At 44.0% G+C, this 15683-nt stretch overlaps 1 protein-coding gene across 1 annotated transcript; it reads left to right on the top strand.

Moving 5' to 3' along the window:
• Positions 1-3848: 3848 nt before the first annotated feature.
• On the top strand, positions 3849-8372 carry PHLDA1 (pleckstrin homology like domain family A member 1). The gene has a single exon (XM_038153798.1). The coding sequence runs from the start codon at positions 3989-3991 to the stop codon at positions 4445-4447; it is 459 nt and encodes a 152-aa protein (XP_038009726.1). The 5' UTR covers positions 3849-3988; the 3' UTR covers positions 4448-8372.
• The last annotated feature ends 7311 nt before the right edge of the window (positions 8373-15683 follow it).

Genomic DNA, 15683 nt, shown 5'->3' with positions numbered 1-15683 from the left:
TCTGTACAGATTTGGTCTTCTCTAATCCAAGACTTTTACAAGTCGGAGAAGTTGTTGCAACCACATCTCCATTTTCATTTCTTAATAGCTGCTCAGTAACCTGTTTGAGGTTCCCCACAAGATGTCAAGAGGATGTTGAAATAATTTACTTTTAATTGGTAATGCTTGCCTAAATTGAGCATAAATTATCCACTGAAAATAATAAAGTCTTACTTCTATACACTAACAAGAGGAGGTAGAAGTTTGTCCATATGGCATTTGTCTCATTGCTCTTAAAATCCTCTTGTCAGACCTTTGCTCAGGTCTGGTAGTGTCCCACATGTGGCCTGTGTCTCAGCTTTTGTAGGAAAATCAGTGAGTAAAGCAGACAAGACAGGGTACACCAAGCACAGATAAGCTATTTATTCCATATTTTTCTGTGCCTGTGTTTACCAGGGACAGGCACACAAGGTTTCAAAGGCTGTGGCAGAAGGGCTCTTGTGTTCGCAGGTGTCTGACTAAAGCCTGTGAATTGTCAACACAAGTTGGCTGTGCTGCTGCAGGAGGGGCTTGAGTCCTGAACTTGCTGTTACGAGCTTTGCTTCTGTGTGCTCAAGTGTTGGCAAGTAATTGCTCAGATTTACATTTGCCCTGTAGTGGAGGAACTGTTCTGAACTCATAGCATGTTTGACTGTAGTGGTCAAATCTGAGAACGTTAAAAGCTCCTTTACAGCCTATTTTTTCTTTACAACGTGTGAGCTAAAGTTGGAATATTTTTGGAAAACCACTGCCTTGGAAGTGCAAAGGACTTTGAAAAAGCCAGGCTGGAGAAGCTGCTATGCCAATAGCTGGTGAATTGCCTACAGTTTATTTATTTGGTACTGCCAGGAGTTTTAGGGAATGCTGAGGCCTGGGGCAGTGTGGTTGTTAGTTATGGTAAATGTTTCATTTATGCTTCGTTTACTGAGGGATATATACAGGTATCTGTGAGATGGAGTTGCTGACAGGAAAAGTCTGCACCCAAGGTCACATCTTCAGACTGTAGTATTTCAAGTTTGACGGTAGGAGGCATCTTCACATCAGCTATTTCTGGAATGGCTGCAGAACCTGCCTAGTATTTACTGAAACTTCAATAATGGTAGCAGATGTGAAGCATTTTATATAAATGCAGTGGTTTAAATATGTATTTCAAGAAAAGTAAAGTAAAATCTCAGTGTGATATTGTAGTGTGCCTAACTGTTGAATGTGGTTTCTCAAAGTAGTAATGTAAGAAACATTTGCAGAAGTTCAGTTGTGACTTGCATCTAGGAAAACAAAGTTTGTTATCCTTTACTAGCAAATTCTGCACAATATTTTGTTCTTTTATCATGAAACTGTCAGTATTTCATCTTGCACTAGTTTTGTAGCTTTGGACTGATCTGGATTTTTTTGGTCAAACATAGTGTGTTTTAAATGGCTGTTAATATTTGTTGGCTTATAGAGTACAAATTTATATGGATGTTTTGTGTGTTTACTTCTGACTATATGCTTAGGTGAATTTCACCAGGAATAAAGAGTGCTGTGAGTCTGTATATTAGAGTACGTCCATCAGTGTTTGGAGTTGGGTTCAAAATCTGGCATTCAGTGCTTTGTCATGGAAAGGTGAAGTAGAATGAATTTAGTCTCTTTCTCCTGTACGTTTGATGAAAATTTTTGGCCCTCCACACTAGTCTCCGTTTTTTCATATGATTAATTGCAGTTTACTGTCAGTCCTGAGAACAAGAAAAAAAGCTCACCTTAAATTATACAGATACAGGTTGTGTGTTAATGTCCTTAAGTGTTACAGTGCAGTGTTGTGGGGTAGGGGGGAGAGTTTTTTGAATGCTGTTGCAGTGTAACATGTTACACTCTCAAATCTAATGCGAGTTTCCTCACTACTGGTTAGTGCATTTACCTGGAATCAAATGGCTGTTTGCTTACAGCAGTGGAGGAGCAACTAAAATTGAAGAGGTGAATTGTTAGAAATTGGTCTTCTGTAGGTTTAGACTAGTGTCCTCTGCCTTACGTAAACTCAGTATTTTATCAAGCTGCTCTATATAGGTGAATGCATTTTAACCAGTTTGCTTTAGTAGGAGAGTTTCAAAATTGTGTGTCACATGAGCAGAGACCTCATCAGGAACAAAGAAATAGGTGCAAAACACAGGTGGAAAGGCAGGAATTCTCTTACCTTGCTCAAGCTGTTTTTGAGACACTTTGTGTTTGCACAGTCAGCTGGAGATACAGATATTTGTGCAAGGAAATTTAGGTTCAAATGGCAGTAAACTGCTGATGGAGGCAATTGGTGAATGGTGTTCAGATCTTTTGAAAATTAGTGTGTGCCTCTGTTAAAATAGGCATAAAATGGTTGTGAGAATGACCTGTATCTTACAGTCTATCCGTTCAGCTCTAAGGAGAAGGGAATATTCTTTATATAAATGGATGGTTTAGGATATTGATTTCCTTTTCCCTCTAATTTATGGCTAGTCAAGTTGTGTTTGTTACTGAGTGTTTTCCAGTTACCACAAAAAGGGTAAACCAGCTAAATTTTAATTGCTTTTATTGCCTTAAATTGTTTACCCCGCAGCAATTTATCAAAATTACCTTTGAATTTCAAGAGGAAAAGATTATAAGAGGAAATCCTTTTTAAAATGTTATCAGAGATAAACTCCATTGAAGCTATCATCATTCTTGCTTTTTTTTCTCTAATCTGTTAGAACACAGCACATGCTGCAGCATGATCTGCTTCCTAGCTGCCAAGATTGATGTGAGGAGAGTTTTTTAATGGCCATGATAAATGTATGTTTAAAAACAGTGCTCTCAGACATAGTATGAAACTTCTAGCATTCAGTTTACACTGGCTTTGTCAGCCAAATTCAGCTATATGGGATTTTGATTTACATCTAATACATCAGAGGATTAAGAATGAAATAGTTTCATATTAACCTTAGGTCACTTTACTTTTCTACTCAAATTTATTCAAAAGCTAACCTCGGGGGATAATCCAAACAATAAGCAAATGTGTGGCAACAAAGCAGAGTGATAAAAACGCTCCTAGCTGCTTGCCAGTTTGGTTTTATTTGGTTTTTTTCCCCCCTAGTCTGCTTTTGCAATTTCCATGTACTGAGGTCCTGCTGTTTCCTTAGGGCAGTGGTACAGATGTCTTTCTTTAGACATTATTCATACTGCTGCAGAAAGTAAAGATTTATGTATGCAGTTGAAGCTGCTTCTCCCCAGGCCAGAGTAGGAATCAAGCTCTTGTACCGGTTCTTTCAGGCTTTCTTTTGTTTAGTGGAGCGATGATCGCTTAAATATCAGGGGTTCCGCTGGAAACTGGCACTCTTACTGGGCTTGAATCGAAAACATGCAGAAGAGGGCCCTTTACTGCTCTTGCCCAAGGAGGCAGGCTGAGGAACTACTACTATTTCAGCTAAATAGTGCGGGAACACCCCGAGGAAGGCAAAGGAGCGTTTTCGGGCATTTGCCGAGTCCTGGTAATCTCTCTGTGTTAGTCTAGCGCTGGCTAACTGCGGCGGGGAACCGCTTCTCTCCGCAGCCGTGCTGTGCCGTAGCCGCGGGCGAGGGGCGGGGAGCCGGGCCGGGCTCGCTGCCGCCGGGGAGCGCAGCCCCCGCCCCGCCCGGCGGGCGGCCCCGCCGCGCCTCCGGCTCCGCTCCCCTCGCCGCGCTGGGCTTCCCCGCGGCCGGCGGGCGGGAGGAGCCGCTGTTTCCGCTGGGTGTCACTCTGGGGTGGGAGAGGCGCATTCAAAAGCGGGAGGGGAGGGAAAAGCCCGCCGACAACCCCGTCCGCCCGCACCGGCAGCGCCCGCCGCTCGCCACGCCGCGGCACGGGCGGCAGCCGCTCCGCTTCCTGCGGGCCGGGGCGCTCCCGGCCCTCCGCCTCGGAGCCGGCGCCCGGCGGAGAGTGCTCGGCTGGTGCCGCCTGCACCCCGAGCCCAGCCCCTGCGGGCGGAGGCCGTCTAACCCTTCCAGAAGGATGCTGGAGAGCGGCTGTAAGGTGGTGAAGGAGGGCATGCTGGAGAAGAGGAGCGACGGGCTGCTGCAGCTCTGGAAGAAGAAGCGCTGTATCCTCACCGAGGAGGGGCTGCTCCTCATTCCCCCCAAGCACCCCCCGCCGCCGCAGCAGCCGCAACAGCCGGCGCCGCCGGCCGAGCCGGCAGCCAAGATCAAGGAGCTTCACTTCTCCAACATGAAGACGGTGGACTGCGTGGAGCGGAAGGGCAAGTACGTGTACTTCACGGTGGTGATGGCCGAGGGCAAGGAGATCGACTTTCGGTGCGCGCAGGAGCAGGGCTGGAACGCGGCGATCACGCTGCAGATGGTGCAGTACAAGAACCGCCAGGCCATCCTGGCCGTGCGCTCCACCCGGCAGAAGCAGCAGCACCTGGCGGCGCCCCACGGGTCGCGGCTCCGCGGCGCCTCCAACTCCGCCTAGCGCAGGTACGGACCCGGCCCCGCGCCCGCCGCACCGGCACCCGCGGGCTGCCGGCCCGGCCGCCGCCTCTCCGCCTGCCCGCTGCCCGCTGTGCTCTCTGTCTCACTGCAGGTTACGCTCACGGAGCGCTTCCGAGAAGAGGGACAGAGCGCGTTCGTGGCGGACCTGCTCCAGGGGCTCAGAAAGTGGGCGAACGCCAGAGGTGCAGGTAGACCGGAGAGAAGCGGCTCAAGAGCCCGAACCTCAGCCAGCTGCTGCTGCTGCTCTGCCGCCCTCGGTGCCGAGAAGCATTTCAAATCCATTATTTATGAACCTTGGAAAGGATCCTTTGGTGCGATGGGACTTCTAGGAGACATGATGTACTGTAACTTTATTTTAATGTATTTTATTTTATTTATTAGGGTTGTTTTCTTTTGGTTTTGTTTTCCTTTTTGTTTTTTTTAAGGCTTATTTGCAAGACATTTTTGAATGTAGGCAGTATCAAAAAAGTAAAGGAAAAAACCAATATGCATGTTAACTCCCTGAAAGAATGGAGAAGTTCTGGGTGCTTTGACTGTGTGCAATTTGACAAAAAAAGTTATTCTTTTTTTACCCAAAATACACTATATTCCACCAGCATGGAAAATGTGATGTGTGTTTCAAAATTTGGCTGAAACCCATACTGCATATGAAACCTATTTTCTCTAAGGAGAACAACACTTATAGTCTGGGGCTTAATTGATTTTTTTTTTAATATTAAATGTGGTGGAAGATGATAAGAAGTTATTCATGCTTGGCTATTTAAAAAAGCAATGTTGCTTGTCATTCTGGGATTTAAACCAATTTGTTTAGTGTATGAGCGGAAGGAATCTGACTAACTTCTTTTGAGATACAGGAATCTGAGTTGGATTCCATCTATCTATGTGGTGTGCTTGCTCCTAGGCTGGTGGGCCAGAGCTGGGAAGTGTTCATGAACATTTCTTAGCATCCAAGTTCAGGGCTCCCTCTGCACGCTCAGTTTTCGAGTGATCTGGACTCTCAACCTGTGTTGCATTTTCATGGCGGTTTTTTAATGTCTTGCATTAAAGCAGTCTGTAGTTTAAAATTTTATGTATGTTTTAGCGTGCAAATGGATTATTTTGGTCACAGTTTTTATAAGCTGAAAGTTGCTCTCTAGCTGAGATGAACTAGATTAATTTTGGTGTTTAGCACTGTCAGATGTTGAGAGAGGCGTGCCATCTTGCCTCTGAAAACGTTGATGAAGCCATGAAGTTGGAAAACAAAGGGCTAATTGCACAGCTGGTGTGTGTTTCTCTGCCTCTTAAAAGTCAGTGGGAGTCGGGCTGCCGATGCTGGCGGGAGCGGGTCGGAGCTGCTTGCCCAGTGCAGAGGAGGGAGTGGGGCATGGGCAGTGAGCTTTCTAGGATAGGGCCCTTCTGACGACGGCTGGCTTCAGCTTGGGTGCTGCTACCGCCCAGCTTCTCGGGTTTAAATGAAACGGGGAGGCTGCAAGTGGGACAGAGCATTGTGGCCCGTTATCTCTGGTCCAAGGTAAAATGTCAAAGCCATGGAGATATTTATTTTAGCTAATGTGGTGAGGAAAATGGCTTTTGGCCGCTTTACAATTTACATTAATATAAACAAAATCTTTTAAAGCTACACATCCAAGGCTTTTTGTGTAAATGAGGTGTAACTTGACAGCAAGAGCCTTACATTAATTCTTGGTGCAGGCTTATTTCTGTAGGCGTTTAAAGCAAAAAAGCTGAAGTGATACTCAAAGGGAGATTTTAGAACTCACTACGGTGTACCTTGGTCCCTTCCTCCGCACTCTTAAGATTAAGTTCGGTCCTGTAAGGAGTGAGTTGAGGTCTGTGTTAGCCCTCGTCTTTGTTCATTCCTCCAGGTGTCAGGTCACAGATCTGGGCAAGTAAAGCATGTTATGGTGCAGAATCAAAGCCCTGACAATCCTCTGCAGTTACTCTTGAGCGCTTCTTTTCGGCCTGGTCCTCGACAAGGCTGCGTGGTGAACTTGGGGTGGTGGATTACAGCTGCCCTAACAAAGTCGTTATTTGGTGATTAATTAAAACCGAAGGTGCCCCGCATCTTCTAGGATTAGGTTCGCTGGCTTGGCAATCATAATACTCAATTTCCATGTCTCTGTACATCTGCCATTATCCTTCTGCTAACGCTTGGATGTTAGAGGTGCAAGGGGATTCTCTAATGAGCTAGTCAAAGACTCACAAAATAGGCCGTAATTTGTAATTTGGCTCCTCTCTTTAGAGTGATTAACTACAGTTTACTGAGAAACTAATCTACCTTTTCAGGTATACAGATGTATTGCTGATCTCACCTACTAAAATACATTTTAGCCTACTGAAGGATAAATGTAACTGATGAGAATTAATTACTATTTGATCAGAGACACATGTATTTCCCTGAAAGAGGCAGTTATTTTTGTCCACAGTGGATGCAAGCCTCTATATGCCACAAAAGTCTATGGATGTAGTCTAAAGTTGAAATTGTACTGTTCTTCTGGAAGTAGTTGTACTTTGAAAGCTAAAGATGATCATTTTTGTGAGAAAATTACCATGAAGGTATGAGGAAACTACATTCATTTCAAATTTGCTATTCTTTTTCATTGGTTCAAGGTCAAAACCCCACTTTTATGTTTCTTGTTTTAAGTTGGTGTGAAGGATGATCTGAATACCTTTTGGACTGATGTAGTTCAACAAACTTTTGTTGCTTGTCATTGCCTGCTGTGTTACCTGTTTAAAAACTTTGGTGTCAGCCAGCCTCCTAGTGTGAGAGGTGGTCAAATCACAAAATCTACCTTGATACCTCCAGCCTGTGTGGGTGGGATGGGTGTAAGGATCCAGCTTTTTCCTCATGTCTCCAAACTGTCTCCTGGAAACTGAATGGGAACAAATTGGCTGGGGTCCCCTGGGGACAGTTGGACCTTGTGGCTCATGCCCTGACAGTATAAATAAGGCTAAATTGTCTGATGGGGACAGTCTGACAACTTTCTCACGCTCTGAATTCCATGGCATGTGGGGTTTTTAGGGCTTTGGGGTTTTTTTTGTTTTGTTGTTTTGGTGGGGTTTTTTTGGTTTTTGTGTTTTGGGGTTTTTTGGGGTTTTTTTGTTTTGTTTTGTTTTTTGTTTGTTTGTTTTTGTTTTTTTTTTTTTTTGTTGTTGTTGTTTTTTCTTGACTGATAGTAATTTTAGACCAAGCAATTGTTTGATGTTAAAAGAGGTACTTCTCGTTTTTTTTTTTTTCATCTTACCCCTCTATTACTGCATAGTCTTCATTTGAACATCTGGATTTAATACTGTCTGTTACTGCATTGTTGTAGCAATGGCTATGAAAATAGGTTCAGCACATCAAGTTCCATCTTATTGGAGCTTTGCAGGTAAATAAATTAAGTTGTCCTTCCTCTTAAAAAAAAAACTGAAAAGAAATCTGACAGCACATGGCTGACGTAAATTCATTACAGAATAAACAAAAATGCTGGTAAAACACACACAGGCAAATGCTTGGTATAGATAGCAAAAATGGGGACAGTGTTCATGAAAAGGTCAAAATTACTTGTTGTAATTAAAAAAAAAAAAGTTATCAAGGGGCAGATTTAGCAAGAAAATCCAAGCTGTGGTGACCAAGACAATTTAGGAACTGGGGGAAAAGGAAGATCAATTGGATGTTGTTTCTGTGACATCCTGAAGTAATTCCTCTTTTTTAAGGTTCATGATATTCAAATGCCAGCTTCTGAATTATAGCTGCAGTGATGTACGAAATGTTTTCTAGTATATCCTCTTGTGAGCAGAAATACCAGTGTCATCAAAAAAAAGTGTGTAAATATGACTCATAAATGATTTCTGAGAGATGTGATTTATTTTTCATATTTTTCAAGATACATTCCATTTCAAATAAAGAGGTATCTATTGAAAGAGCTCTCAATATGTTGGAAGAATGGTTGTTTGGTGGGCTATTTGTGATGCTTAAAGCCTGGTCTAAGCTTTTCCAATGTCTTAAGCTCAATCTAAGAGCCTAAGAGGAACACTTTGAACCTGGGTAGGTACCTCTCTGAAGACCCACTCAGATGCTCCAATTAATCTTTATATATATATAGCACCATGATGAGACTCAGAGTGTTCTGTTTTGCTTCTTGCAGTGTGTGATGTGTGAGCACCCACACCAAGTGTAGCCAATTTCTGTAACACTCAGTGTCACAGTTCAAGTACAGCAGGTCTTTGGGGCACAGGATTCAGGCTCATCACTGTTACCTGTAAATGCCTTGCTCTGTGTGACATTAGGAGTCTAAACTCTAGCATTAAATGTGCCTTGTTTCTCTTTTTCATAGATCTTAAACACTATGATTGAATTTCAAGTAACCTGAAATTAATCCAGAAAAAACCACTTCCACCATCTGGCATAAACTGACCTGTTGTTTTCTAGCTTCATGGGAAAAGAAATGAGGTATAACAAGAAAAATGTGCTGCTTTGGGCTCTCTGTAGTGCTGCAGCTGCTCAGATATCTTTGACTCCCCTGATATGTATTTGAATTGCAGCAGGTCCTCATTTTCGAGCATCTGCTGAAGGTGTATTACTTTCAGGGACTCAGTGTGCATTGACCTAGACATGTTGGGGTTGTTTGCCTTCACTGGGGAGATGTCAGTAACCTCTTCCATAAGAAGGCTTTTATTGTAACAAGTACAAGTTTTCTTTTCAATTGCAAAGACCCCAAAATATAGGCATTTGAACTTAATATTGATATGCAAATTATGGCTTAAATATCTGATCTCTCACAAGTGCTGGTGCTCAGCAGCTTTGAAAAGTCAGTTAAGCATCTCTAAATTTATTATCTATTCAAGGACCCACTGTTCCTTACAGCTATTGGAGGTATCCCTTATAAGCTTTTAATAGCAGTGGTAAGTATCTTTGTAAGGACATAAATACAGTAGAACAAGAGTTTTATAATTTGTGGTTGTTTCTGCTCCAGCACCAATGGTGATATCTTCACAAAAGTACATCAATACTTGCTCCTCTGCTTTAACTTTTGATTAAGAGGATGTGAAATAATACTGCTTATGTGTTTATGGTCCATATGAAATGGTCCTGGAAAATAGACTATTATTTTCCTAACAGGGAATGTTGTCTCATTAGTGTTTTCTCTTAAATTTTCTCTCATCTGAAATGCAATGTGGGATACAGAGACAAAATCTAGATCTGATTCAAAGTTCATTGAAATCAACGAGAATTTTTCCAGACTGGGACAGATGTTGGCCTTTTTCACAAATGGTGGCCGCTTCTCTTTTGATTTAGACACCCCAGGAATGAAACCCCAGAAGCAAGACCTTTGCCCATGATCTGTGTCAGTATTGATGGTGTGTGATGAGGGTAACACTTTCATATTTCCCAATTAAATGATGGGGAGAGGAAACAGAAGATGAAATAATTGCCTATGCTTTCTGAGCAAAACAAAATACAAAAGAAGACCAATCTAAATGTGTGTGTGTCCCCCTTCCCCCAGATGAAATCTAGACCAGAATGCAATTTCACTGAATTCACAGCACAGCTGAAACAGAACAATTTTCTTTGTAATTGAACCCAAACCAGAATTCAATGAAAGCCTTTACTTCTCTGAGTGCTTGTTTTTATCAGGAACATCTCAGTCCTTTTTAGAAAGTGCCAAATTACTTTCCACACCTATCCATATTTTTTTAAATGAAATCAACCACCATAAAGACTTTCAGCTTAAGTCTTTTAGAAATTTGAAATAAGCATTAAAAAAAAAAAAAAAAAGTTATGAACAGTACCATAGGTATTTGTTATGTTTTTTTCTGTCTTCCCAGTGTGGGATTTTTGATGTGTAAGGTAAGGACCCTGGTACACACTTCTCACAGTGTTGCTTTGTGCCTTCTGTGCTGAAGATGAGCAGATGTGCCTTTGGGCCTGCTAAGAGCTGAACATTGTCAAAGTGTCTTGGCACCCAAAGGAGCTGGGAGCTGCGTGGGACCTCAGCATGAGGCTCAATTACTTGTGGAGTCTTAGCCGAATGGTACACCCTGAATTTACAAGGAAAGGGACATCAGCTCCTATATGAAGCCCTGGAAGTGAGGCTGTACTGCCAGCTGGTGTCTGCATGAAGCTCATGCTCTGCCTCAACATCCTGGTTGGATTGCAGCACCTACAAATTTTCCTTAGGAGACTTGTAGAAAAAGCCAGGGGTGAGGTTTCTGTGCTGAAGTGCTTGCTTTTTGGGTTTTTGTTTGTTTGTTTTTTGGGGTTTTTTTTAGGCTTTTAGAAAAACATCAAAGTAGAGATATGTATCCCAGTACAGGCTCATCATGGGAAATTTGAATAAGCCACTCCTGCAGCCTTTCCTGGTCTTCTCCTAGATGTCTCTGGCTATGCCAGCCACCAGTGCAGGGGAAATGATTGTTCAAATGGGGGTTTGATTTACCTTTTGTGTTCTATTGTGCTATGACCACAGTGGATTTTGCATAAAGGAAATTTCTAATGACCCTGCTTCCTAATCTTTACCTTGCGATACTTTGTGAGCAGCCGTAGTAGATTAACTGAACCAGAAAATATGTATAGAATGACTAACCATTACAATGAAGCATACAGCCCTCTGTGGTCAGCAGAATATTTCAATTGAGACAATTTTCCCCATGTTTTGTAAGGCTTCCAGTGAGATGAAGAAATCACTGCTTTTGTTTTTAAGATCTTGTCTGTGTTTTGTAAATATTTCTGATATTTGTGACTGTACATATGGCTTCGATTGTAACTTGCAGGAGGCTCAAGAGCTGGGTCGCATACCATCTAGGAGGAGATTATCTCATTATTGGTCATTTTTGTTGGGTTTTGAGGCTCAGCCTTTAGGACCTTTTGCACCTACTGTCATTTACAAAAGTAAAAGTATAGCAGTAGAGCCCGCAGCTCAGAGAGCACATACGGCCTGTGCTTGGGTTACAGGGTCCTTTGAGGGAATAGCTCTCCATGTTGCTGTGTGCTTTGGACCTGGGCCTGGGATGATAATTCTCTGTACCAGCGATAGCACCTCTCTGCAAAGCTCTCAGCCCACTTGTATATCATATCTCTGCTTTGGAGAAGAGGAAACTCGGGACCGGAGAGCCCCATGCTGCCTGCCCAAGGTCATGCCTTGGGAGCCAGAGAGCAGTGTTCCATCCATAGCCAGGTCCCTGTCCCTGTGTGAGAAGTGCTGCTTCTCACAGCAGTGCCTGCTCCATTTTCTGTGCTTGGTAGAGACCTTCCTTACAATCACCTGCTCATGGTGGTCCAACCCCCCTGCCAGTGCCACGGCTCCTTGGATGGAGACCTAAATGAGTGCCTGCCTTGCCATTTAAGTTCCAGCATAAAGATTCATCATGTTGCAGTTGCTTGCTCCCTGGAGACAAGAGCAAGGCAAAAACACTTGGGCTTCACTTTAGCAGTGTCTTGGATGACTTCAGATTATTAAATCAGCTTCTGGCTATTCCCAGCACTAGGCATTGTGCAAACAGTGTACTAGGAGCGAAGGGATCTATGAGTTGTTCCCTATTTCCTGAGCGATTAAGCTCCTCTATTTACTGTGGATTACAAGGACAAAGAGAGGTTATCAACCCCATAACAACTTGAAAGGACTCTGTAGATATGAATCCAGTGTTAACGCAGCTTTTCCAGCCTGATACCTGCTTTGACTAAAACACACAAAAGAAAATAAGGGGGGGGAGAAAAAATTCTCTACTCTTCTGCTGTCATTTAACCGTTTCATTCAGAAAGAAGGTGCTTTGAGAGAAATCCTTTTAGTCAGAGACACTTATCCCAATTTTGTTTTTCTAGCAGGAAAACCCAAAACTGACTGGGGGACAAAGCTGTAGTAGCCAACCCACTCATCCTAACTTGCTGCTGGAGTGTGATGGGGCTGTGTGAGTGTATCTTTGTGGGCTTTCACTACAGCTCCTTCAACCATCTGTGGACCTGAAAGCTCCATGTCTTTTCCAGTGCCAGCAGCTACTGCAATATGCAGATGACTTTGCTTAGGGGCTTTTCTTGTATGCAGATGAACACATGAAAAATTACTGTTCTTTTAAAAGTCAGACTTGAACTGAAAAGCTATTCTTTATTGTTTTTCTCGGAGGCTGCTGCTACTCGCAGCCAGTCACAGAGCTGTGCCTCCAGCTGAGTTAAATGTCTACTGGCTGCTTTTTTCATTTTTATCACAGATTGTTAATATTTCCTGTTCCACTAAGCCACGTTTCCCTGGTACTCTTTCCTAGTGCTTGGCTCCTAAACAAAGTCACAGCTCTTGTCACAAGGCAGCGGGCTGCATACTTATCCTTTATGTGAGTGTTGACTGAGGGCTCAGCAGTAGGGAAGTAATGCTGACAGCTCTGCTCCAGGACGACAGATTGTCAGCATTCCTCACCAGGGCACCCAGCTGGCCTGGGAAAAGGCTGCTGTTTTGGGGGTGGGGGTTGGGCCTCTAAAATAAACTGCCTGTCCTTCCACATCTGAGGAAGATGGAGAGGGATGGTCAGATGACCTCTTTCTGGTCAGAGGGAGAGTCAGACCTATGCATCTGCAGAACACAAAGCAATTCTGCAGGCACAAGCTCAGTTGTTGGGTGCAAAGAGAGAGGGGTATCTGATGGCTGAGATGGCAGTAAGACACCGTTAACACAATGATAATTATGAACAATTAGCCATTTCCCCCTTCCACCCCCCTCCTGGTTAAAAGAAAATTGTAGCTTGCATAAATGCAGAGGATGACAGGTGGGCCTGTTCCTGTGCTGAAGATTGAGCCCAGGCAGTGGAGAGCAGCAGCTGCAAAGGAGCACTCAGCTTCTGCTGCCCGAGGGAAGCTGCTACAGTCACTCCCAAGCAATTTGGAAAGTGTTCCTTTGTGTTTTCCTGAGGGCTTAAGAAGCTTGCAGTCCTGGCCCACAGATGGCTAGAGTTGTGAAACTGCAGCCATGGGGCAATCAGCTGCCTGCCACCCTCGCCGTCATCCTTAGTCATCTGGGAGGGAGGCTGAGGAGGGACTCCCCAGACAGGAGCTGCCTCCCAGAGCAACTTGGGGCAGCCAGATGGGTGGGCTCTGGACTCACCTCTGTCCTTCTGCTAGGTACATCTGATCAGAGAAGTCTTCCTGGGCCACACTCGCTACTAAGGCTCCTGACCCACAAAACAAGCTTTGTCATTAATGACATTGAAGGCACTCACTAGCCCCCTGGGCTGTGCCATGCCACTGGCTTGCTGGCAGCTTCACCAGTGCTGCCATTCCTCACCAGGGCTCTGTGAGCTCTAACACTGCAATGAGCAGCTAGATGAGGTTTGAAGGCTTCACAGGGCTCTGCAGAGCCTTTAACCCTGCAGTTCTGCTGCTAATAAGCTCAGAAACAGCTGCAGTGATATATCTTGAATTGGGCTGGGGGAAGTTGGTACTCTGAGTTGAAGGTGCAAGGCAAACATTCCTTGAGGACAGAGGTCCCCTAGCCCAGTGGGCTGGGTGCTAGTCATCCCAGGGGTGGGACTGTAGCATCCATACTTGGTGGCACCTTCCCTTGCAGGGTTGGGGTCTTCCTAGTTTTTCCCTAATTCTGTTGGTTTCAGCCACAGAGCCATCTACCAAAGTGTATTTTCTTCTCAAAGGAAATTCTAAATAACTTGGTCAATTTTCCTGACAGTAGAAAATCCTCAGCAATCTCTATTGCTGCTGAAAAGGTGCAAAAGGGTGAATGCTTATGCAGGTAACCTTAATGGTAATATTTCATTTTTGTCTGGGCAATGGCAGAGATCTAACACAATGCAAAGCTTGCATAAAAATAAAGATTATATGTATTTTCAAATCTGTCATGGCTACAGAGATCATTTTGCTGACTTTAATTTCCTAATGTTTTAATTTAACTGAATCTAAGCGGATTTAATGGTTAATTTTCAGAATATTCACTTAACAATTTTTTTCACTCAAAGTTGAAACCTTAAATCAAGCTGAATTTGGGAGCAGTAATTTACTTTTGCTCAGCTCTGGATACGCTTCCTCTTTCTTCAGCCTTCTTTTTTCCTTTCCTCATCTCTGAGTTGAACGTGCAGTGTTTAGTGGGACCTGCGGTGACAGCAACTGCTCCCCCACCCACCCTGTGCACCTTACTGCTCAGGCTAGTGTCTCCTAAAGCTATGGCAGCCCTGGAGCAGCCACAGCTACGTCCTCTGCTCAGTCTGTGTGCAGCCTCCTCCATTAGATTTGCCCTTGTAAAATGAAATTCTGGCATAGCTGGAGCTTGCTCTTAATTCAGCTGTCACAGTCTGCACCGAACTGGCCCAGGGGTACTTGGTAGGCAAAGCCCTACAGTAGCACTGCTGCACCAGTGTCCTTCAGGAAGGTCTTTTCATCACCACACCTTTGTTGCAGTCACTGAAAAGCATTCACAGACATTAAGGAGATGGGATGGTGCTCCCCCTCTCGCAGCTGCCAACGTTGCTTTCCACATGTGATTGATTAAGGTGAAAGCTGCTTTGCCTTTGCTGCCTTCACCACTGCCCTTCGGCTGCAGGCAAGAGTTACGGTGCACTGAAAGGCAGGAATGGTCTAAAAGCACAGGGTATTTATGTGATACTCTTAACGGGTCTTCCAATACTCTGTGTGTGGCCTTTCTTTAGCCCAGAGCTCACAGAGATGCTGTAAAATCCAGTTCCTCACTAACCTGTAGCCTGGGAGAGGTCAGGGTGGCAAGGTTTGTATGCACCACTTGGAAAAGAAAAATGCTTTTATGACACAGAATTCCCAGTTTGTGATGCAATGCAAGCCAGGTCTTGTTTAGTATGATTCTTATGCAGGTGTCTTACTTCTGATAGCACAGCAATCTCTGGAGCTGGCAGGGTTAGCCCAGATTTAGGGCTACTCATGAGGCATACCAGGATACAGCTGTTTTCAGCTCCCAGATGTTGACTACATGACACTGGAAAGCTGTATCTTAAATTTACTACTGCTGGTCTATTTAGCTGTGTTGCTATAGATGCTACAATGCCAGTGGGCTAAATAGCTCAGAACTGCAGTGAGCTATATTAATTGCTGCCCACTCTCAACCCATAAAATCCTCAGCTTTTATAGACGCTGTCTCTTTTTCTCCACCCCTTTACATCCTTTTGTGGCTATTTGAAGAGGAAAGCTCAGTTTTTGTATACTTCACCTTCCTTCTCCAAGAAACCTTAGTTCTTAAGTTTGTCAGCAGCTTCAAAGAGATCTCCAGCCCCCA

The sequence above is a fragment of the Motacilla alba genome, chromosome 1A (genome assembly GCF_015832195.1).
Source record: "Motacilla alba alba isolate MOTALB_02 chromosome 1A, Motacilla_alba_V1.0_pri, whole genome shotgun sequence".
Taxonomy (NCBI): Eukaryota; Metazoa; Chordata; class Aves; order Passeriformes; family Motacillidae; genus Motacilla; species Motacilla alba.
Note: the sequence above shows the minus strand (reverse complement) of the source record. Positions and strands in the feature narration are given on the sequence as shown.

What these genes read in the sequence shown, in the direction of transcription:
- PHLDA1 (XM_038153798.1), top strand. Translation starts at nt 3,989, where the DNA reads ATGCTGGAGAGCGGCTGTAAGGTGGTGAAGGAGGGCATGCTGGAGAAG.